At 37.8% G+C, this 25915-nt stretch overlaps 1 protein-coding gene across 2 annotated transcripts; it reads left to right on the top strand.

Annotated features, from left to right (window-relative positions):
• Window positions 1–18: 18 nt before the first annotated feature.
• Window positions 19–18348, top strand: LDLRAD1 (low density lipoprotein receptor class A domain containing 1). Of its 2 annotated transcripts, none has more exons than XM_081323206.1 (6): window positions 19–1068; window positions 1522–1576; window positions 3923–4084; window positions 7796–7933; window positions 15556–15684; window positions 17023–18348. In XM_081323206.1, exons 1-6 carry the CDS (start codon window positions 1048–1050, stop codon window positions 17169–17171), a joined length of 654 nt encoding a protein of 217 aa, XP_081179332.1. In that variant the 5' UTR covers window positions 19–1047; the 3' UTR covers window positions 17172–18348. The 2 variants fall into 2 exon arrangements, with proteins under 2 accessions (XP_081179332.1, XP_081179331.1); XM_081323205.1 differs by having other exon boundaries at window positions 3920–4084.
• Window positions 18349–25915: the final 7567 nt, after the last annotated feature.

Here is a 25915-nt window from a genome sequence, read left to right as displayed (position 1 = left end):
AAATCTTGTACTATTTGGCTTCATCTATGCATTATTTACCATGAACTTAACGGACCCATAAGTAGACCATGATTTTCGTATAGCTCTCTCGAAAGTTCTTCCCTATCTATATTTAACATTCTAGAAATGCAATTGAAAGCTATTGCTTTTAAAATTGTATTTGAAACATTAATGCATGTTAAAGTGGAAATTTGTTTACTGTTAAAAAGAAGGCTCTAAAATATTTGTTCCACGTTAATAGAGTATTTTGGAAAAACACCCCTGAACAACTACAAAAGACTGAATATTGTCTCTGGACTGTTTTTAAAAGACAAATATAACTCTTCTAAGCACTAACTCTTGGGATACATAATAAGTTCTATATCAATTGTTTTGATTTTTACTTGCAGACATTAAATTGTACTAACTACAACTAGAATTGCTTTACATTATTTTTGAATTCCAATTCTATGATGTTTCTGTCTCAAATTAAGCACAGATCTAAGGCTAAACCCAGGTTACATTAAATAAATTGAAATATACCTTTGTAGGTTGAGAGAAAGTTGTGCATTCTCTGTTGGAAGCTCTTCAATATATTGCTATGGATTCTTTGTTCGGTATGAGAAACATGAACAAAACCATATTCGTCATTCTATGATAAACTCATTAAGAGAGCCAGTAGTTCAGTTTTTATAATATTCAGCTTTTCTTTCTTCAGTAAGCAAAGCCTACTTCAATATTATTATACAAAACTTAAGGTTCTGCTCTGAGAACAAATCTGACAATATAAATCAAAGGGGATTTTTTTTTCCTTTATGCTTGCTTCCGTTTTCTTCAATATGATGGGGATGAAGTCCTATGTAAAAGAAGAAAAGAGTCATTCTCTTTTGTTCTTCTGTTTCTCTTAGTAACCAGGTAACCCAACCCCAGGTATGTAATCAACACACCACTTAATAAAAGCTAGCTCCTCTTTCTGTCTTGAGTAGCAACACCATTTTAATACTGATGATTGAATGACCAGAACAACTTTCTTGTCAGTATAATCCTGCTGGGCTTCAAGAAGGGAAAATGAATAGAACTTACCCTCAGGTAATCAGCCATCCCTTTAAGATAATTATAATTTCCCTTATTGGATTAAAATAATAATTTTTGTTTTCTATAAACAAATTACAAATGCTTGAATAGCATGTGCAGTTACTTTAGTAACAGGAAATTGAATTAAATATAATTGATTATTTTGATATTTACATAGTTCTACAAATATGTGTAATGGTATATGATGTAGTCTTTTTTTAATTTATTTCAGTTATTGTTCTTGTATCCCTCAAGGTTACATAGAGATTTTCTCCAATTTTATCCCAGCAATAATGCCCTGTGAAATGATCCCAATGCATTGCAATGTGCTTCATGGGTGTGCATCCCCAGAGCTCCTGAACTTGGCCTCCTGGTCCAAATTTACTGCTTTAACTGATGTAGCTACTAAAGTAGTTACTTGCTTTAAAGTTCTTGGCTCAATATTTATTTTATTTTTATTAATTATAGAATGTTGATACGGATTCACTGGGTTCAGCCAAATCCCATCTCACTGATAAGACAGGTAAAAAGTTCTGAATACTTAGTGACAAAATACTAGATGCTTAATACATATGTTGAAATGGTTTTTTGGGAGAGAGTAGAAAATACACAGCACACCAATACACATCTAGTTAATATTGCCATATGAAATTTTTATGGTTTTGAATTAGAAAATTGTTAACGGTGTATAATTATGTTAGAAATAGAAAATGCTACCCATTCAAAAATGACTTTCTGTAGGTTACAAGTAGGAAATGTACAGTATATTATGAAACTAGGAACAGAGAGAGATAGCATTACCTAAATCCATATTAAATATTAAATTAATAAATTTAATAACATTTGCATATTTTAACTATAACCATTACTACATTTTCCAATATTCTAGAATAGTGGATGGATGGACGGATGGAACAGGGTAGTATTTTTAAAATCATTATTATTCATCTTCTTTTACTTCTTCCTGTGCATATATTCCCAGTCCTACTAGCTGGGGATTCTGTGAGTGATGGTCCAAAACAACTAGAAGACATGAAATTGTACAAGGATATACTAGCATTGTACAACTTTGAGTAAAAGACTTTGTAAAATTTCAGGATAGATTCATAGCATCATAAAAGAATAACAGCTGTTATTTTTCTTAGTTTTTCTAAAGCATTTGTATGGCCACTCAGCTCACACAAGGCATACAAAAGGGGGGAAAAATCATAACCAACAAATACAAAAGGGGCAAATATAATTAAAAGCTAATGAAAAAGAGGCGATTGGGGCAGAAATATACTATAATTCCTCAGTGTTGGTCTCTATATACTGATCCCTCAAACAGAGAAAGAAGCAGGTCTTCCCTGTCTGTAAAAGGATTGTACGTATTAGCGTACAATTAGCGTCCATATCTACGCTAATTGAAAGAAATAGAAACATATGCACTTGAGAAGGAAATGGGGGAAAAATGACATGATTTTCCTCTGAAATAGCATCAATGGAAGGATCTGATATCACTCATCGGTACAGAATAACAATAGAAATATTGAGAAATTTGTTCTCTGTTAAGTTATTTAAAGATTGGAAAAGTAAAACCCAAAATGTGATAAATATACTTCTCTTGGGCTTAGAATCCTGTTTATTTCCTCAGCTTTCTTGTAGTGTTCACTGAACAAGAGGCATAGCTTGGAACACACGCCTTACCTGCAGAAGATTCAAATTTAGTCTTCAGCTTGTCCATCTAGGAATAATAATAATAATAATCATAATCATAATATAACAACAACAATACTAATAATACTAATACTAATACTAATACTAATAATAATAATAATAATAATAATAATAATAATAATAATAATAAAAATAAAAATAAAAATAATAAATAAGTTGGAAGGGACCTTGGAGGTCATCTAGTCCAACCCCCTGCTCAGGCAGGAAACCCTATACCATTTCAAGCAAATGGCTGTCCAGTCTCTTAAAAACTTCCAGTGTTGGAGCATTCACCACTTCTGGAGGCAGGTTGTTCCACTGGTTAATTGTGAACATTACAAACAGGAAGTTTCAAAAGAAATATCTTCCGAACGACTAAATAAGGACCCTAAATTTCTAAAATAAATTATGTAAAAGACAAATGTATTTGTTTTTTAAATGTTACCATATAATTTGATGAAGACCAATTTGGAGTTCCTGCTGGACAAAATAGTCTTTGTGTTCCATGGCATTAGGGCAACAGGAAGTCCCATTAGATGAGTGTTTCAATTTCAGCAACTTTTAAGATATGTGGACTTCAATTCCTCAAATTTCCCAGCCAGCGTGAAGTCCACACATCTTAAAGTTCCTGAAACTGAGAAACACTGCATTAGATTTTGTTTTAAAGAGATTTGGAGAAATGAAAATATTACAAAATTCATGCAGCTATACAGGGTTCACTTTTTAATGTGAATAGATCCTATGGTCCATGACGAGGAAAGACTTTTAAGCATATAAATATTTTATATTAAGGAAAAAGTAAAGTCTCCTGTATATCATGATCAGATGATGGGTCACTTCTCTGTTGCTTTCCTGACAATGATGCAGAAGTGCCCTGACACTTAACATCTTCAGGAAGTTCTTTCTTTTACATCAAGACACAGCCCTGGCATTCCTAGTAACCTCTCTTGCAGATTCCAATCAGGTACAAGTTGCTTACATTTTTGTGATCTGCCACAGTCAGGCAAGTGCTGCTCACTAAATAGAGTAAACTGCAATGATGCTTAGAATCCATGTATTCTCCCCATGCCACTCTGATGGTCCTGTGTAGGTCTTTTAGAAAGAAATTAATTGATGGGAGCTGGCAGAAGCCAATATGCACGTGAATTCTGCAATAGTTTTCTTTCAATAGCAGGTACCACTCATGACCAACCAGACTGCTGTAGAAAGTGTTTTTCTTGGACCCTTTGCACTCGACGATGCATCTGTGTATCTGCCATTAGTCTTATTATACTTGGTATAATCATTGCCATCATCACATTGGCTGTGACTGTCGGCATTCCTCCTCCTACCCCAGGTCAGTTATTTCCAGATTTCAGTTTTAGTCTGACATAGACATCAACACCACAGGAAGAATAGTCATGGCTCTTTCAGGATGTCAGATGGCAAGAGGGTTGTCTGTATAACCAGCAATGGGCATTTTTAAAGCATAGGGTTTAAATATGTCATTGATAACCACTTCAGAGGGACTCCTATGCTTTCCCTGTTCTTTGTAAAGTTTCGCTGTAAGGAAAATATCTATTGCTTGTAATATTTACTTTGGGGTGTTTTTTTTTTTAATTTTACTATTATAAGTATCTTCCATAAACAGCTGTCTATGGATTGATTCAGATACTCTGCTTTTGAAACAGCGTTGCCATGGTTGCAGCTAGGTGCTAGAAATGATTATTCTAGCCTTATGACCTAGCACAGGGGTAGGCAACCATGGCTCTTTTATGACTCGTGGACTTCAACTGCCAGGATTCCTGATCCTGTTTAGTTTCTGGGCAAAACTAGGTCAGCCAGCTACTATCATCTGTACTGAGGTAAATCAACATACAACCCATAAATGAATCACTTGATCACCTCTTTCTCTGTCCAACTGAGCACGGCAACATTCTTATGGTGGATTTAGACTAAACTAGGTTCAATAAATCTAGGGAAGCTAATTGACACATCTAAAGAATTATTTCCCTCTTGATAAAAATGCGTCTATTTCTTAAAAATAACTAATTTTATGGAATACCATATTTACATTATGCAGGACAGCATGTCACTATCATAAACAGAGAACATAGTACAGCCTCATATATTATCCTTGTCCCACTCCATCTTTCATTTACTCATTTAAGTTGGAAGGTCTAAAATGACATTATAAGGTTATTCAGTTGGATGTAGTTGCAGCCTTCAGATTTCCGTGCTCAGACTGGGAAGACCAGGGTGTAGGTGACAGAGCCACCTTACATAACACTTCTATGCTTATACACGCTCCAGTAGAGTATAAAAGGAACTTCTTAGATGAGAGATAGGACAAACCTTTTAATTGTATGTCAGCTATATTTATTTTATTTATTTTATTTTATCACATTTGTATACCGCCCTTTCCCTGAGGACTCAGGGCGGTTTACAGGGAATTAAAAATCAAAACATACAAAAGTTAAAAACCAGTTAAAAAATATTAAATTCACCCTGTACACTTAAAAACCCCAGTTAAAATTTTCTCCTCAGCCTGGGCCCGGGAGCTCAAAGAGCCAGGTCTTCAGGCCCCGGCGGAATGATCGGAGGTCGGGGGCAGTCCTCAGCTCCACCGGCAGCTGGTTCCAGAGGGCAGGCGCTCCCACTGAGAAGGCCCTATCCCTGGGTGTCACCCGCCGGCAATCTCTCACCGGCGGAACCCTGAGCAGACCCTCCCTGTGGGAGCACACTGGGCGAAGGGCGTTTGATGCCGGCAGCAGGTGTTCCCTCAAATAATAATTATACAAATAATTATACAAACTGCTTTCTTGAATCAGATACTGTAACATCCACAATATACCATGTTTTCCCGAAAGTAAGGCCTACCCCAAAAATAAGCCCTAGCTTGATTTTTTGGGGGTGGGTCTAATATAAGCCTTACCCCAAAAATAAGCCCTAGTTTTAGGGGAGGCACACACTTAAAAATCAAGCTAGGGCAGGGGTGTGGATCTGCCCCATGCACCCCACACCCACTTACATTGCAGCTAAGCCTCTCCTCGCTGGCCCACTTTTTCTGCGGTGTCTTCTGCAGCCAGGCCTACATTTCTCAGTCACAGGCCTTTGGTTCTGCAAGAGCTCTTCACATTGAATCCATAGCTTGGTACTTGGCTGCATAGGCCTTCTAGGAAGGCTTGACTGCAAAATGCAGGCTGGAATGCAACTGCAAAATGAAGCTGCTCCTTCTGCCACAAAAGAAATGGACCGGCTGGGTGGGGCTGTTGGATCCAGAGGTGAATAAGACATCCACCAAAATACAACCTGGTGCCTCTTTTGGAGGCAAAAAAAATAAGACCCGGTCTTATTTTGGGGAAAACAGTGTCAACGCTACTAACATTGGATGTTCTTGCTTTGACAACAGATGGAAATGTAGCCATTATTTTCTCTATCACTTTTAGAGTTCGTTGATGCTGGGAGGGAGAATGTGGATGAGAATCCAGCTAGTCATAACAATAATAACTCAGCCGTGGGAACCCAAGGTTATTAGGTCCAGAGTTGATAGAGATTTGGCGGACTGGAGAGCTGGGGAGACAGCCCGCGCTTCTAGTTAATTGGGGAATGTGATTTATAACTGTTAATTGGAGGAGGGAATTGTGCTTTGCTACTTTGTGCCAGGGGAGGGGAATTCAGTTTTTGGCTTCAACTATGTAGTGTCAATATTTTGTTTCTCAAATAAAAGATTCTTTAAGAAAAACAATGCCTCGAAGTTTTTTTGAAGAGATTCATCTGTCGGAACCATGACACACAGTAGTTGATAATTGGCCAGCATTTAGCTAAATGAGTGTTAATAACTCCACTTCGATATACCCTGTCAGTCTGCAATTCACATTAAGTTCCATACCTTTTGAAGATGAATTTGACTGCCACTAAAAGGTACATGATCTAATAAAATTAATCTGGCAGCTGTCAAAACACTTGAGTGCTCAATGCTTTGTAGGATGCATATGAAATCATGCATATGTATCTTAACTTTTTTCAAGTAAACCCAATTCTCCTTTGGTTCTCATGCTTTTACCATGATATAATTAACATGATACCTGTTACAACATTATATAACTGAATTTTTATAGCTAGTTCTCGACTAGCAACAATAATGGAACTTGTCCATTACAGTCATAATGGTCTTAAAACAGGTCACCCATGTGACCAACCTGATTTGACAACTTTTGCAGCAGTCATTAAGTGAATAAATCATTAAGCAAACCAATTGTTTACTATGGCAAGATTTCCTGAAAACCAGAAGTAAATGCTGGTTATTGGCAAAAACATTATGAAACCTGGTCACACGGCCACAGGATGCTGCAGAAGACTGTAAATGTAGGCCTAACATGCAGTCATATGACTGCAGAGGGGGTCAGCCATTGGAACTTTGGAGCTGGGTTATAAGAACTCCTTGGGAGATCCATCATAAGTTTGAATGGTCCCTAAGCCACTGGTCATAAGTCAAAGAATACTTGCATACAGTGCAGTTAACATTTGACACACAATATATGTGACATGACATATGTGACATGATAAAGACATAAATCTTTTGGTATTTGATTTCCAAAGTTCACATAATTCTAATTATTGGACAGAAGGGGCTGCAGATGGAGGCTTATCCATCTGATCTGGCAATCCAGTAATATGGATATGGAATCTGTAAAGTAAGTATAGTGTTAGGGAAACTGGCTATGCTCTCCTGCAAATTATGTTTTATGGTTTTTAATGGTTTTACCGCTTTTAATTTTTGACTGTTATACAGTACTGTTCTTTCTGGTTTTAACTTTGTATACTCCCCAGAGTCTTAGTGTCTACTTGTTCTGTCACAGTTTTGTAGAAATTATGTTGAATTCACCTTTAACAGAAAAATGGAAGGAAGGAATTAGAGTATGTCTGAAGATTAATTGTATGTGTAGATCTAAAACCATAATCTGAACTGGATCAAATTTCACAGAGGCATATGCTATAGTACTGTTAGTTCTGATTATTGAGTGTCAGTATTTACAATTTGTTTGCTCTTGATTTTATTTTTCAGTTAACCGTTTATGTGTGACTGCCAGTAAGCAGACAGGCTTTTTATGTGATAACAGAGAGACCTGCATTCCAGCCAGTGAAGTATGTGACACAAGAAAAAATTGTGCCAATGGGGAAGATGAGCAAGAAGCATTATGCAGTAAGAGACTTAAGTCCTTCCTCTTGTCCTCTTCATATTTTTATTCTTATTTTTTTATTTTAATTCCATTTATATCCCGCCCTTCTCCGAAGACTCAGGGCGGCTTACAAGCTTAGCAGTAGCCTTCATTCTATGTATATGCCTGCTTATTAGGGCTTTCACACACACCCCAAGCGGCATTATTACAAAGTCAGCTTAATTGCCCCCAACAATCTGGGTCCTCATTTTACCTACCTCGGAAGGATGGAAGGCTGAGTCAACCTTGAGCCTGGTGGGATGCGAACCTGCACTAATTGCAGGCAGCTGGTGTTACTTAAGGAGGCATTAGCCCACTGCTCCACCAAGGCTCTAGGATATCTTAGGCTCCTTGTAAAGAACATGTGATTATATATTCTGCAGTTTTAATGTATCATGTTATTATTTCTATTTAGAAGGGAACATTTAGTTATTTATGCTACATCTTAAATCAAACAACTGGCTTACTATAGGGCTACAAGATCTCAAGGTCCAAAACTGCTGTACAAGTGTTCTTAAAGCAATATAGAAATTAATAGGCAAATATGTTCGCTCATATGCATATTCATTCCTAATGTTTTAAAGACACTTGCACAGCTTGCACATTACGTTGCACAATACCTTGAGTAATTTCTCCCCAATAACATTTGAATTTGAATGTTTGTGCTTTTCAATTGAATCTAAATTTATTTTTCTAAATAAAATCCCTTTATTCTAATATAAACATTTCCTAAGCTGAAGAGCCAGCCCATAATATCAGGATAAGCACAGTGTTCCTGAAAAGCAGAACGTGTATAGTACAGGTAGTCCTCAGCTTACAAACATTCATTTAGTGACCATTCGAACTTACAACAGCACTGAAAAAATGTGACTTATGACCATTTTTCACACTTACCACCATTGTAGCATCCCTAAGGTCATATGATCAAAATTCGGACGCTTGGCAACTGGCATGTATTTATGCCAGCTGCAGTGTCCCAGGATCATGTAATCACCTTTTGCAAACTTCTGACAAAGTTAATGGGGAAGCCAGATTCACTTAACAACCATGTTACTAACTTAACAACTGCAGTGATTCATTTAATTACTGTGGCAAAAAAAGTCATAAAATAGGACAAAACTCAATTAACAACTCTCTTGCTTAACAACAGAAATTGTGGCCTCAGTTGTGCTTGTAAGTTAACAACTATCAATACTAACATAAGTTGCTGTAGTTTTTGAAACAGAAATACTATCATAACTACCAGAAATGAACTAAGAATAAAATGATCCTAGACCTCCTTGATTTCTTCTACTGTATCTGTGCATATTTCTCATTTCAGCAAATATTTTTCATACAGTTGCATTGTTCTGCTAACAAATATGGACGTTTTTGCTTTAGTGTCAAATATTTTTTTCATTCATCCTCTGCCCCAGTTCATTTCCCCCCCCCATCTTATCCCCAATCCATATGGTCAACCAGTTTTTACTATGTAATTATTTGAAGATGACCCCATTGGGACTTTTTAAAAAATCTGTAGCATAGCTCAGGAAAATACAGCAAAGAAGAGAAAAAAAATGAGAAGCTAGAAGGAAATCTTCATTGACTTTGGATGGCTTACATCACATCTGAATTTCCTAGAATATTGTATTTTAAATTACTATTAAGCTATCGTCAAAGACAAGATTCAAAAATTCTGCATTTCTTTAGCTCCACCACTGCAAGCTCCGGTTGTCCCTTTTGGAAAAATTAATACATTTTGTCTTAAGATTACAATTAAGAGATTTGATCTGAGAAGTTGATTCTAACTGAAATGTAACAATAGGTCTTGATCACTGCCCCATCTGACACTTTCTTTATTTCCACTTTTGTCAGAAGCTAGATTCATACATTGCACTAAGGCATACTGACTTGACATCTTAGGCTAGATTGAACTGGAATTAGTATTACCGTAGTAATTATCAGGGGGTTGTGGGAAGTCAACCTTTGTCTTAACATGTCTGAGCAATTACGATTTGTAATGTGGAAAAAAGATTAATTCAAAATTAGATTTATTCCTATATGGTCTCTAACCCTCCTTTTGATCATTAACATGACCTGCAAGTAACTGAAACTGGAATACTATGTTGCAAACAAAGTCAATACAGTGTTGCAAAGATTGCTAATCCACTTCTTTCACTGATATAATTAATGCCCAGGCTAAAGTAATTAACCTGGCAAATAATAGCAGACAAGGAAAAACTTTTCCCAATACAGAGTTTCCTTGGGTACACAGAAATGGCATCCAAAGTCAGCACGTAGATACACACCAAAGGAAAAAGATCTACACACACACTAAGCAAAGTAAGATAAGTTTTCCACCAGTCCTGCACATCTATCAAATTAAACATTACAAGGGCACATTCACACATACCTCGCAAAGGACCATTTCTCCTATAAATATTTCTGGCCTCTGTACCCCAAATTGTAGCTATCTCAAGCGCTGCTTCTATGTTATCGAGTAAATTTCTTCCTCTTCAAGCAACCGAGCCCAGTGGCATTCTTTTGCAATCCCAGCTCAGATTTGGACTACCGTAGAATATTCTTCTGACAGTAAGCTGTCTTTAGAGTTGAACATAGGTTCTTTTCTAGTGTGATTTGTTTTGTTTTGGCTTACTAGATTGTATGTACGCAGACAATTATGGATTGTTCAATAAACTATAGTTTAGCACAAACTGCAAGTTTGATCAATGCATCTTATTTTGGCCTGTAAACTCATTTTACCAGGAATCCCTGCTTTTGTACACTATTCCCTAAAAGGCCATGCTCATGGGTGAAGAAAAAAAAAGAACTAGTTAACAAACTCAGGTTGTGGCAAAAATACTTTTATTGGTATACAAATACAGGGCTTCTTGGTACTCAATATACAGAATACAGAATAACGTAGTTGGAAAGGACCTTCCTGACTCATCCTCTTCTCAAGCGGGAGACCTCCTGTACCATTCTGGACAAATGGCTATCCAATCTCTTGTTAAAAACCTCCAGTAATGGAGATCAACTCAACTCCTTTCAGGCTAAGAGTTCAGAATTTCAGGGGTACACTTTAACTAAGCAAAACTGGATTTTTTTCTAGATACACTTTAAAATTACAATCAGTATATAAAAATATTTAAACTTTGGCATCCAAAAGGTTTAAACTAAAAACAGCAACTGAAATAATCATTTTTTTAAAAAAAACACCATCAAATTGATTCTGAAATAAATAGTGCAACACCCAACAGCTTGTATTTCTAAGCAAAATCCGTGTTCCACTGACATTGCCAGGATATACCTTTTTTTTTAATTGAAAAGTTTTTCAATACATTTTATCTTTAACAATCCCTCCCCCCCACCCCCCACCCAACCCTTCCTAGCCCTCCCTAACCCTCCACCCTCCCCTTCCCCCCTCCCCCCCCACTTCCCAGAGCTAAATACAAGGTATAAAAGTAAAATCAGTCATAAACAACCATATGCTAACAACCATAAACCATTAAGTCTATCGCACTCTAGCTCATATGAAATGACTACAAGCAATACTAATATAACCTAAAGAAAAGAAAAGAGAAAAAACTTATTCAAATGCTAAATGAAACTTTTTAGTCCCATATTTGTTCTGGATATAATCAATCCACTTTTTCCACTCCATAATATAACGTTGTTGCGAATGATCTTTCAAATAAGCCGAAATCTTTGCCATTTCCGCCAGGTCAGAAACTTTTAGAGTCCATTCTTCTATAGTCGGAAGTTCCTCCTTCTTCCAATATTGACCTATTAAAAGTCTTGCTGCTGTAATTAAGTTCAACATCAACTTAGTGTTCACAACAGTAGTATCTGTAATTATGCCCAATAAGAACAATTGCGGAAAAAACTTTATCCTTTGCTTAAATATCTTATGCATATTCCACCAGATTTTAATCCACAGGTCCACCATATGTGAAAATACGTTGCATCTTCGCCACCACATCTCCAACATTTAGGTTGATAGTTCGGATACATACTTGCGAGCTTTTTAGGATCTAAATGCCACCTATAAAACATTTTATAAAAGTTCTCTCTTAAGTTTTGAGCTTGTGTAAATTTTACGTTTCTCACCCAAATCTTTTCCCAAGTGTCCATTGTGATAACTTCTTGAATATTCTGAGCCCACTTTATCATACAATCTTTAACAAGTTCTGTTTCTGAGTCAATTTCTAACAATGCAAGATATATCCGTTTGATATGTGCTGGACCCTGATTTCTAATTTGCTTTACCAAATTTTCATCAGTCATTGAAAAACCAATTTTCTGGTCTTCTTTCCACCTGGCCCGTAATTGACCATATTGAAACCAAGTTTGAACAATCTTTTCATCTCGTAAAAGATTATACGGCTTCAAACACCATACATTCCTCTCCAAACTTAAGATCTCCTTATATGTAATCACATCATGTTTGAAGCCAACATTTATATTTTCTATTGCATGTTTCGGGATTGCCCACAACGGTATCTTGTAATCTAATTTATGTCTATACTTTTTCCAAACTTTCAGCAATGCCTGTCTTAAAATATGCACTTTAAACACATTATCTACCTTCTTATCATACAATAAATATGCATGCCAGCCAAATAACAAGTCGTGGCCCTCAAGATTTAATAATCTCCCTTGTGTCAAATTAATCCAGTCACTTATCCCTGACAATGCAGCAGCTTCATAATATAATTTAAAGTTGGGCATTTTAAGACCACCTCTTTCACATCCTGCATAATCTTAAGTTTAACTCGTGGCCTTTTCCCTGCCCATACAAATTTATTGATACCCCGTTGCCATTCCTCCAAATTTGAATCTTTTTTAAGAATAGGTATCATTTGAAATAAAAATAAAAATTTAGGCAAGACATTCATTTTCACTGCTGCAATTCTTCCCAATAGAGACAATTGCAATTTTTCCCAACTCTCCAATTCTTTTTGAATTTTTCCCCATAGCTTTTCATAATTATTTTTATATAACTTTGCGTTTGAGGGTGACAAATACACCCCCAAATATTTAACTCTTTTAACAATCTCAAATCCAGTTAACCCTTCTAAAAGGGCCTTTTGCGATGCTGTCATATTTTTGGCTAGTATTTTAGTTTTTTGTACATTGACCTTAAATCCAGAAACCTTCCCATATTGCATTATTATCTCCATCAGGTCCACAACAGAATTTTCTGGCTGGGTCACCGTAACAACCAGATCGTCTGCAAACGCCCTCAGTCTGTAATCCTGATCTCTAATTTGAATACCCTTAATTTTTTCCGAATTCCGTATTTTAATCAATAATATCTCCAATGTTAAAACAAATAATAAAGGTGATAACGGACACCCTTGTCTTGTGCCCTTTTCAATATTGCATACTGCAGTCAAACTATTATTTACTATTATTCGGGCAGTTTGTTTTTGATATAATGCCCTAATTGGTTGTAAAAATTTATCCCCAAAATTCATTTTATCTAAAACTTTCATCAAAAATTGCCAATCCAATTGATCAAAAGCTTTTTCAGCATCTAAAAAGATCAACGCCGCAGGGATCTGGTTGTTCCTTTCCAAAAACTCCACCAAGTCAACTATATGCCTCACATTATTTTTCATTTGTCTACCACTAATAAACCCAGTTTGGTCCCCATGGATCATCTGTTGCAAAACCCTCATCAGTCTATTAGCTAAAACCTTAGCAAATATCTTGTAGTCCGTATTCAAAAGTGATATTGGTCTGTAATTTCTTACTTGAGTAGCATCCTGATCTTCCTTCGGAATCAGGGAAATAAAAGCAGTTCTCCAAGACGGAGGCACCCCTCCTCCCCTTTGAATTGTCTGAAACAATTCAAATGGCTTTATCACCTCCGATTGTAGATTTTTGTAATAGACCGCAGTCAGTCCGTCCGTGCCTGGCGCTTTATCCACCTTCAATTGCTTAATTGCTAAAAGAATTTCTTCTTCTGTTATCAATTGATTAATCTCTTCCTTTTGTTCTTGTGTAAGAACCGGGATGTTAGCATTCTTCAAATATACATCAATATCTATTTCCTCAATCTTGTCTTTAGCATATAATTTGGAATAAAAGTCCACAAAGGCTTCCTTAATAAGATCCTGTTGATACACAACCTTACCTTTATGTTCTATTTTATCTATGTTAGAAGCCCTTTGCTTTTTCCTTAACCTGTAGGCCAACCATCTACCTGGTTTATTGGCATTACAAAAAGTGTTATGCCTAGCAAACCGTAGGTTAGTTGCCACCTGATCAGCCATCAACTTATCAAATTGTCCTCTTAACAAATTAATAACCTCTTTAATCTTCACATCCGATGGATTCAAAATTAAGGCCTTTTCTTTTTCCCTAATTTCATTCTCCAATTCTTTCCTCCTGACTTCCAAATTACGTCTGTATTTATTGTTCATATATATTAACACCCCTCTCATATAAGCTTTACTAGCGTCCCAAACCATGTCCATAGAAGTGTCCTTGTTCATGTTAATTTCAAAAAAGTCCTTCATCTGTTTTTTACATTCTTCCACATTACTCTGATTTCTAAACAAGTTTTCATTCAAGCGCCAAGAGCGCCTATCTCTATTATCCTTATTAATCTCTAACCAGACTGGACTATGGTCAGATATAGTTCTTGGACAAATCTTTATCTTCTTAATCCTAGAAAAAAAATCATTAGTCAGTAATATAAAATCAATTCTGGAAAAAGATTGGTGTCTATCAGAAAAAAAAGTATAATCCTTGTCATGTAGATGTGTTTCTCTCCAAATGTCTCGCAATTCCAAATCATCCTTCATTTCAAAAAAAGATTTAGGCAATCTAGCATGGCTCGGGGCATGTTTAAAAGAACCACACTTGTCCAATTGTACGTCCAAGACACCATTCCAATCTCCCATAAAAATAAAAGATTTATAATCCATCTGGGTAATCTTACTGTGTAGTGATCCATAAAAGTCAGCTTGTTGTTGATTAGGAGCATACAGTCCAACCAAAAGCGTTTTTTTGCCTTCTAACAGCAGATCTATCATAACGTATCTTCCTTGTTTATCTGCTTCTATTAGTTCCGCTGTCATGGTATTCTTAACATAAATGACCACTCCATTTTTCTTATTCATTGCAGAAGCAATAAATTGCGTACCCAACCTTGAGTTCAATAAGTATTTTTGGTCCATAACCCTAATATGTGTTTCCTGCAAGCAAATGACATCAGTCTTAAATTGTTTTAAATATTGAAAAACTTTCTTTCTCTTCTGTGGTGAGTTTAATCCATTAACATTCCAGGTTAGGAACTTAGTCACCATTCTTGGCATCCCGAAGCTTCTGAAGCACGTCTGCCAGGACCCCTTTAACTTCCTTAGGCCGCGCCCCTCCCACAGCTTCGCTATAAGTACGCTTTGGAAGTTCCATAACTTTCTGCTGATCTTGCTCTTGCTCTTGTCTCAAGAGCAATTGCCAGGATATACCTTACATTTCCTTCAGTATTCAAGTTTTTATACTTGACAGGTTGGGGTTTATTTATTAGGATAATATTTTTTCTTCACAGGTCATATTTTAAGAAACTTTTTTTATATACCATTGTAAGCTTACATTTGTTTGTTTGTTTTGGTAGATGATTTGCCAGAAAGTCTCCCTGGACACTTGATATTTTATTGCAAGAATCGCAGGCTTTGGATCTACGCAGACAAAAGGTGTAATGGATTTAATGATTGTGGAGATTGTTCTGATGAAATAGGGTCACGTGAGTCCTTTTTAAATATAAATGAATATTTAAGGCTTTTGTTGTCTCCCAAAGTGTTTTACATTAGTTGACCTCACATTCACACACGCACATATAACACAGAGGGAAAACCGAAGACTGCTTATTCAAACCCGGAGCAAAGGAATGAAGTGTAATACAACATAGAACTATGAAGTTTTGACTGGTTTCTTCCTGCTTTGCTGATGTTCTTCCTTATGCAGGTCCTTTGACTTTCTGGCCAATGGATGAAAAAAGGTTAGGTAGTTCCATAAAGAAAGAAAAGGAGTCCCTGTGAATTTTACTTTGCTAGTCGTTGCCAACTCTAGGGGTACAGTACTCGTCTCTGTTTCAAGACCATAAGCTAGAGTTTATTTGTTGTTATCTGCGAAGTCGTGTCCGACCCATCATGACCCCATGGACAACGTTCCTCCAGGCCTCCCTGTCCTCTACCATCTTCTGGAGTCCATTTAGGCTCACGCCTACTGCTTCAGTGACTCCATCCAGCCACCTCATTCTCTGTCGTCCCCTTCTTCTCTTGCCCTCAACCTTTCCCAGCATTAGGCTCTTCTCCAGTGAGTCCTTCCTTCTCATTAGGTGGCCAAAGTATTTGAGTTTCAACTTCAGGATCTGGCCTTCTAAAGAGCAGTCAGGGTTGATCTCCTCTAGGAGTGACCGGTTTGATCGCCTTGCAATCCAAGGGACTTGCAGGAGTCTTCTCCAGCACCATAGTTCAAAGGCCTCAATTCTTTGGCGCTCAGCCTTTCTTATGGTCCAACTTTCACAGCCATACATTGCAACTGGGAAGACCATAGCCTTGACTATAAAGCTAGAGTTTATGGATAGATATAATTATAAATTGATCAGCCCCCACTAAGGGTTTTTAAAAATACCTCTTCCATTATGGTCTATGCCTTGCTTTCTTTTCTGTACATGCTCTGCCACACCATACAGGCCCAATATATTCAGGGAGTAATATAAAACTGGCAGAACATGTTTGACTAGGAAGCGCAATGGAATGTAAAGTGCTGTGTTGCTATATTATTTACTGACCAGCAAGATTTTTTCCTGAAATAGCCTTGTAAATGAATGAATTGACATAAATATATTTAAAAGACTCAGAATCTTCTTTGGCATATGATTTCTCTAATCTTGAGCCTTTCAGATGAATTAGGGCTAGAGTTCTCATAAGTCTAAGTCAGCATTGCTCACAGCCAATGTTTCACAATTCTGGGTGGGGGACACTTAGGTAGGGTTACCCATTAATCACTGTACGATTTTCAGGAAGAAACATCTTACGAATGGTGTTCATGTGTGGCTTCTTTCTTTTTAATCTTGTAGAAGCCAACTGTCCTCCTTGTGGATCTCAGTCTTGGAGTTGTACCGTGGTGGTCTTCTACGATTATTGTACTTGCATTCCTAGAAGCCTTTGCCGAGATGGAATACAGCATTGCTTTGACTGGTCTGATGAATACCTCTGTACAAGATAAGCAGATGATAAACATAACCTTGGAGAAAATAAAAAGCAATCCACTGAGAACCAGGCTGCGATGGAATTGCAGATAATTTTAAAGGGACCTCACAAAGAACGTTTTATATAGTGTTGTTGCTCTTCACAGCATTTGCCCTGCTTGGTTGCGGGGCCACTTGTTTTGCACTGCACTGCACCTAGTTCTCACAGTGAAGCTATTCATCCATGACAGCCAAGAGGATTTTGGTTTTCATTCAATTTGTCACAGAGCCTGTCACTGCTGTTTCCAGATCAATGGCTTGTTTAAATTCAGTCTTTATAATCTTCTAATCTTGCACAGATGCCTCATGTACCAATAAAGCACCTCCTTATTTGTAAATCAGAGGTTATGAACTTTCAGTTTATATCAGCTTAAGTTGTTTATGAGAGGAGTGTTTAAATATACTGCTCAAAAAATAAAGGGAACAGAAAATAAGACATCCTGCTATTAAATACAGTACATTGTGTTGTTTAAGTGTTCCCTTTATTTCTTTTGAGCAGTATATATAGAAGAGCCACGTCTGATATTTAGATGGCAGGCCAGGAGCCACACTCCAAACACTCAAACTAAAATTGAATTCAATGAAATATAATTTGTACATTTTAATATTTATTTATTGTCCTTTTCTATCACATTAGAAATCACAACTTGGAACAAATGGCCTGCAGCAAAGGTTTTTGAACATTGCATTGAACAGGATACATGCTTTCAGAATGCATCCCTTTAATAAAGAGGAAGCTCAAGCAATGTTATATTTGCAATAAAAAATAGTACTTATTACATACTGGTCCATAGTGCTTTACAGCCCTCTCTAAGAGATTTACATAGCAGATTGCTCCCAATGATCTGGGTCTTCATTTTACCGACCTCGGAAGGTTGAAAGGCTGAGACAACCTTGAGCCTATCAGGACTGGACTCCTGGCAGTGGGCAGAGATATTCTGCAATACTGTACTCTAACCACTGCGCCACCATCGCTTGGATTGTAATCGATCTTTGGCTAATAAGCAGTAAAATCACCTTAACAACAACAATGGGGATTACTGGGATGGCTGTTGCTAAGTAATGCAATCATGATGTCTCGCTTTATAATTGCATCACTTAGTGACCAAAATCTCAATCCTAATTGTGGTTGTAAATTGAGGACAACCTATAGATCCCTCTACTGTCTAGCCTGAAAAGCCCACCCTTTCACGTTTTTAAATAATTCAAAATAAAAATATTTTCCTACGGAAATTATAATTCCAAAATCTTACTTCATTTTTTTTTGGACCCTGAGAAACTTTGTAACTTTCTAAAATCAAAATTTAAATCAACCCTTTCGCTGTTTATTCCAGAAAAAAAAATCCTTGTATTTAAACTTCTTTTGCTAAGGATTGGAGGAGTCTCACCTGATGCTGTAAAACCTGTCAATTCAAAGTTTTCAAATTAAGAAGTAATTTCCAAGACTAGAAAAGTATGCAAACCCAGTGGTCCTTAAAGATGCCGACTGTGGTTTGAGCAGGATGGACATTCCCTTCTCTCCCCGAGCATTAGACCTAGCAGAGAGCACTGTCTTGTAGTCTCTTTATTAGGAGCAATTGTATGGACCACTTGCTGGCGATCTCAAATCTCCCACCTTGTCTGGAGAGGAATTATGAAGAGCCAGTCTACTTGCCAGCTCTTAATTCTGCCATAGTCATCAGCTTCACTTTACCAGAGCCATTTTCAGTTTGCCATTTCTTCCCCCAAAGACACCTTTTTTTGTGTTTTCACATGGCAGACAAGTGTGCTGATTTTTAATGACCATGGTTAACTCAAGGGTCTGGGAAAAATAAGAGTCCATAGGCCATTTGCAGTCTCAAGATTTACGTTCCCATCTGGGCGATTACCGATACAGGCAAGAGTTCAACTGGAGCGGATGTTTGGGAAAAGTTAAATGATGTAGGGAGAATCGGCAGGAATTACTAGGTGGAGAATGGTGACACCTTCATGGCTTGCTCCCAGAATTCCTGAGCCAGCATGCACTAGACAAACTGGGAAAGAAATCACATAACTATATACAAAGGAAAGACTACCAAGTTTATGAATGCCCCCTCCCACATCCCTAAATATTTGAGTCTATTAGTAAATTCGTGCTAATTGTTTTCCTGAGCAAGGAATTTCAAAGGAGAGCAAGTATGATTTTCTATGCGTGGGGTGTATTACTGCTTAAACAAATTCCAACTAGCTAAAGATTTATACTAGTAAATCCTCAGTTTTGATTATGCCGTGATGGGCTCAGATTCGGAGTCAGAGGAAAGGACCGACGACAAGCAGCCAGCTCCAGCGCCACCAGATGGGCTGCCAAAGCAAAACAGCAAACAGATACAATCACTCTCTGAAGGGTGTGGAACTACCATCCCAACACAAGAGCATGGAGGCTGCAAAGAGCGCAGAGGAAAGGCCCTAAAGGAGCGAATGGGCTACATCAGGGCTGCTTCTATTAAAATGAAGCAGCAAGGATAAGCTCTCCATTGACGACAACCACCTGTTAACTCCCCCTCCATGTACCCTGATTTGTGAACCTTGCAAAACTGACTTTGAACTGGCTGACAGATCTGCTATAGGCTTTGACCCTCAAGACTTGACTCTAGCTGACTACTGTTCTGAGTGCTGCTTTTATTCATCTGTAAGCCAAACTTGCTAACCTTTGGCAGGGAACTTACCTCTATACTGTGTGTGTTTGCAAGCCTCATTTAATGAAGAGAATAAAACCATCCCTTCCTGTATTTGGATACGATTGGCCTGGGACAGGACAGTTTATAATGTGGAAAGGTCAAATTTAATTGGCAAGTTCCAAATTTTGAAACCCAAAATTGCACAGGCAGTTTTGTATTACTTTTTTCTTTTCTTTTTTTTGAAAAAGTGCAAATATATATTTTTGAACATCACAATTTACATAAACAGTTCAACAATAACACTCTTCAGCCTTTAAGTTTACTGCATTATATTTAATTCCTTGTGGTCAAGTCTCGCCCTGTTTCTTCAGATACAACATACAAAGTGGCTATATCACGCAAGAATGACTTGCGTGAATTAAGACGCCCAACAAAAATCAACACCCGGGGCAAAAATGAATCATTGCTAGTATCATTTTCAGCATTTTTTCAGTGAACCCACCTTATGTTTATCTAAACATCGTAAAGTGCTCATTTATTGTACGTACAGAAGTACAGCAAATGTTTATGGAGATTCCCAGTCATCCAGGTTATAGTTATCCCAAAGATGCTTTTTCACGAGGCAACTGGACTTGCACGTTTTTCTTTGAAGACATTTCGCTTCTCATCCAAGAAGCTTCTTCAGCTCTGACTGGATTGTGGGGAATGGAAACTTTCAACTGTTCCAAGAAGGCTCCACACCCATTTGCACTACTCAGGTGACCCTGGAGACACAGATAAGCTTCCAGGTAGCTTTAACGACTTGCTAAAAGAATGCAAATGAACAGCTGTCCGCAGGAGTATAAATCTTTCCATTCCCCACCATCCAGTTAAGAGCTGAAGAAGCTTCTTGGATGAGAAGCAAAATGTCTTCAAAGAAAAACAAGAAAGTCGGCTTCCGGTGGCGACGCAACGCTGAAGACAGCCATCTCCGGGCTGTCCGCTCCGCAGCTTTGTTGTTTCATCGAAAACAGCGTCGATCAGCTGTTTAGGTGGATCTGAAGCCCCCTCCTCGGGAGAAGAGGAGGGGGTGAGGCCCCAGGTAGGGGTTGAGCTCTCCGGGGCCGCCTGAGCTTAAAGTTTGGGCGGCTGAAGGATTGAGCCCCCCTGAAGCCTTGGTTAGCTCCGGGCTGCGCAGCGTCTCTGCTCCGTGATTTTTGGAGCAGAGCCAAGCATTAGCAACCACCCCTGCCAGAAGGAAAGACTCTTGAGTATTAAGGAGCAGGCAGAGCAGTACAGGAGGTCAAGGTGAAGTGGACTTTTATCTTTACTCTCTAGCTCAATGGATTTTATAGCTTTAAAGTGAAAGTGCACAACAAGTGAAAGTGGGGGAAGATGGCGGCTAAAACTTCCAAAGCTCTCCGGAGTACAGGGGCTTCCCCGGTGCAACAGACCTCGTTGCAAGCTTTGCTTCCTCCTGCACCTCCTCCAGCATTGACGCTTAAGGATTTACAAGATGCCTTTGAAAAGCATTCACAATTAATGTCAGATATGATGGATGAAAAGATGGAAAAGCTGGAGGAGAAATTGGAGGAGAAGATGGAAGAGAAGTTCAGAGCAATGAGGGCAGACATTTTGTCTACAATTGAAAGTGTGGCTGAATGTGTGCAACGTTTGGATGAAAAAGTGGAGGATCTTAGTCAAAAGAACTCTATATTAGAAGTAAAGGTGTTAGAGAATGAAAATATAAGGGACAAAATGGACGGAGAATTGAGCCTTGTCCAGTACCATCAGATGGAGTTTGCTATTAGAATCAGGGGCTTAAAAGAGAATCCTAAAGAAGATTTAAAGCAGCTGGTCTCTGAGGCTTTGGAAGCGGTACTGGGCCAGCCAGCATCTGAAATTGAGGGAAGTATGGATAAACTCTTTCGTGTAAATTCATGGATTGCAAGGCAGAGGAAGTTACCTAGAGATGTGGTGGTCTACTTTACAAAGAGAGCAATTAGGGATGAAGTTATTCAAGCTGCTTACGATACTAAGTTTGTGGTTGCTGAGCAAGAAGTCCTGGTTTTAAAAGAGATTCCTCCAAAGATTTTAAGGAGAAGGAAAGATTTTGCATTCCTTGCACAGGAACTTAAGAAATGTGATATCAAGTTTAGATGGGAGATTCCAGTCGGAATGGTGGTGATGCACGAAGGTAAAAGATATCGTCTGGTTACTGTGACTCAGGCACGTGATTTCTACAGCAATGTGTTAAAAGCAACCCCCCTGTCACTTTTGGAAGCTGTAAAGGGATATGGCGAGGGAAAGCCTCAAGATGCTGAAGGAATACAGACAGAGGAGAATGGTGCTGGAGGGGATCAAATTACAGTTTCATCGGCTGTTGCTGGAGAGCAGAGGATGACGCGTGCCGCCTTAAGACGAGCGAGACAAGAGCAAGAGCAAGACCAGCAGAAAGTTATGGAACCTCCAAAGCGTACTTACAGTGAAGCTGTGGGAGGGGCGCGGCCTAAGGAAGTTACAGGGGTCCTGGCAGACGTGCTCCAGAAGCTTCGGGAAGCCAAGAATGGCGACTAAATTTCTAACCTGGAATGTTAATGGATTAAATTCACCACAGAAGAGAAAGAAAGTTTTTCAATATTTAAAACAATTTAAGACTGATGTTATTTGTTTGCAAGAAACGCATATTAGGTTTATGGACCAAAAGTATTTATTGAACTCAAGGCTGGGTACGCAATTTATTGCTTCTGCAATGAATAAGAAAAATGGAGTGGTTGTTTATGTTAAGAATACTCTGACAGCGGAACTAATTGAAGTAGATAAGCAAGGAAGATATGTTATGATAGATTTGCTGCTAGAAGGCAAAAAAACGCTCTTAGTTGGACTGTATGCTCCTAATCAACAACAAGCTGACTTTTTTAACTTACTACATACAAAGGTTACCCAACTGGATTATAAATCTTTTATTTTTATGGGAGATTGGAATGGTGTCCTAGACGTACAGTTGGACAAAGCTGGTTTTTTTAAGCGTGCCCCGAGTCATGCTAGATTGCCTAAATCTCTTTTTGAAATGAAGGATGATTTGGAATTGCGAGACATTTGGCGTGATACACATCTACATGAAAAGGATTATACTTTTTTTTCTGATAGACATCAATCTTTTTCTAGGATTGACTTTATATTACTGACTAATGACTTTTTTTCTAGGATCAAGAAGGTAAAGATCTGTGCAAGAACTATCTCTGACCATAGCCCAGTTTGGTTAGAGATCAACAAGGACAATAGAGATAGGCGCTCCTGGCGCGTAAATGAGAATTTGTTTAGAAACCAGAGAAATGTGGAAGAATGTAAAAAGCAGATGAAGGATTTTTTTGAAATTAATATGAATAAGGATACCTCTATGGATATGGTTTGGGATGCTAGCAAAGCCTATATGATATATATGATATATATGAACAATAAATATAGACGTAATTTGGAAGCTAGAAGGAAAGAACTGGAGAATGAAATTAGGGAAAAAGAAAAGGCCCTAATTTTGAACCCATTGGATGTGAAGATTAAGGAGGTTATTAACCTGCTAAGAGGACAATTTGATAAGTTGATGGCTGATCAGGTGGCAACTAATTTACGGTTTGCTAGGCATAATACTTTTTGCAATGCCAATAAACCAGGTAGGTGGCTAGCCTACAGGTTAAGGAAAAAGCAAAGGGCTTCTAATATAGATAAAATTGAATATAAAGGAAAGGTTGTGTTTCAACAGGATCTTATCAAGGAAGCCTTTGTGGATTTTTATTCTAAACTATATGCTAAGGAGAAGATTAATGAAACAGATATTGATGTATATTTGAAGAATGCTAGCATCCCGGCTCTTACGCAAGAACAAAAGGAGGAGATCAATCAATTGATAACAGAAGAAGAAATTCTTATAGCAATTAAGGAACTGAAGGCGGATAAAGCGCCAGGTACGGATGGCTTGACTGCGGTCTACTACAAAAAATTACAATTGGAGCTGATAAAGCCATTAAGGGAATTGTTTCAGACAATTCAGAGGGGGGGAAGGGTGCCTCCGTCTTGGAGAACTGCTTTTATTTCTTTGATTCCGAAGGAAGATCAAGATGCTACTCAAGTTAAAAATTACAGACCAATATCGCTTTTAAATACAGACTACAAGATATTTGCAAAGGTGCTAGCTAACAGATTGATGAGGGTCTTGCAACAGATGATTCATGGGGATCAAACTGGGTTTATTGGTGGTAGACAAATGAAAAATAATGTGAGGCATATAGTAGATGTGGTGGAGTTCTTGGAAAGGAACAACCAGATCCCTGCAGCGCTAATTTTCTTAGATGCTGAAAAAGCTTTTGATCAACTGAATTGGCAATTTTTGATGAAAGTTCTAGATAAAATGAATTTTGGGGATAAATCTTTACAACCAATTAGGGCATTATATCAAAAACAAACTGCCCGAATAATAGTTAACAATAGTTTGACTGAAGTATGCAATATTGAAAAGGGCACAAGACAAGGGTGTCCGTTATCACCTTTATTATTTGTTTTAACATTGGAGATATTATTGATAAAAATACGGAATTCGGAAAAAATTAAGGGTATTCAAATTAGAGATCAGGATTATAGACTGAGGGCGTTTGCAGACGATCTGGTTGTTACGGTGACTCAGCCAGAAAACTCTGTTGTGGACCTGATGGAGATAATAATGCAATATGGGAAGGTTTCTGGATTTAAGGTTAATGTACAAAAAACCAAAATTTTGGCCAAAAATATGACAGCACCGCAAAAGGCCCTTTTAGAAGGACTAACTGGATTTGAGATTGTCAAAAGGGTCAAATATTTGGGGGTGTATTTGTCACCCTCTAATGCAAAGTTATATAAAAATAATTATGAAAAGTTATGGGGAAAAATTCAAAAAGAATTGGAGAGTTGGGAAAAACTGCAATTGTCTTTGCTGGGAAGAATTGCAGCAGTGAAAATGAACGTCCTGCCTAAATTTTTATTTTTATTTCAAATGATACCGGTCCTTAAAAAAGATTCTAATTTGGAAGAATGGCAACGGGGTATTTGTGTGGGCAGGGAAAAGGCCACGAGTTAAACTTAAGATTATGCAGGATACTCGTGAAAGAGGTGGTCTTAAAATGCCTAATCTTAAATTATATTATGAAGCTGCTGTGTTATCAGGAATAAGTGATTGGATTAACTTGACACAAGGGAGATTATTAAATCTTGAGGGCCATGACTTGTTATTTGGCTGGCATGCATATTTGTTGTATGATAAGAAGGTAGATAATGTGTTTAAAGTGCATATTTTAAGACAGGCATTGTTGAGAGTTTGGAAGAAGTATAGACATAAGTTAGACTACAAGATGCCGTTGTGGGCAATCCCAAAACATGCAATAGAAAACATAAATGTTGGCTTCAAACATGATGTGACTACGTATAAGGAGATTTTAAGCTTGGAAAGAAATGTCTGGTGTTTGAAGCCGTACAATCTCTTGTGAGATGAGAAGATCGTTCAAACTTGGTTTCAATATACTCAGTTACGGGCCAGGTGGAAAGAAGATCAGAAAATTGGTTTTTCAATGACCGATGAAAATTTGATAAAGCAAATTAGAAACCAGGGTCCAGCACATATCAAACGGATATATCTTGCATTGATAGAAATTGACTCAGAAACAGAACTTGTTAAAGACTGTATGATAAAATGGGCTCAGAATATTCAAGATGTTATTACAATGGACACGTGGGAAAAGATCTGGGTGAGGAACATAAAATTCACGCAAGCCCAAAACCTAAGAGAGAACTTTTATAAAATGTTTTATAGATGGCATCTAGACCCTAAAAAGCTTGCAAGTATGTATCCGAATTATCAGCCTAAATGCTGGAGGTGTGGTGGCGAAGATGCAACGTATTTTCATATATGGTGGACCTGCAAAAAGGTTAAGGCTTTTTGGATAAAAATTTGGTGGAACATGCAGAAGATCTTTAAGCAAAGGATAAAGTTTTGTCCGCAATTGTTTTTGTTGGGCATAACTACAGAAGCTACTGTTGTGGACGTTAAGTTGATGCTGAACTTAATCACAGCAGCAAGACTT

Source organism: Vipera berus (assembly GCF_964194415.1).
Source record: "Vipera berus genome assembly, chromosome: 3".
NCBI lineage: Eukaryota > Metazoa > Chordata > Lepidosauria > Squamata > Viperidae > Vipera > Vipera berus.
This window is presented reverse-complemented; position numbering and strand designations above follow the sequence as displayed.

Excerpts from the sequence above, each read along its gene's own strand:
- LDLRAD1 (XM_081323205.1), top strand. The coding sequence starts at position 1,048 with ATGAATAGAACTTACCCTCAG. Across the intron at positions 1,577-3,919 it reads CCATCTCACTGATAAGACAG|CAGGTACCACTCATGACCAA; the intron begins GTAAAAAGTTCT and ends TTCTTTCAATAG. Across the intron at positions 15,685-17,022 it reads TTCTGATGAAATAGGGTCAC|AAGCCAACTGTCCTCCTTGT; the intron begins GTGAGTCCTTTT and ends TTAATCTTGTAG.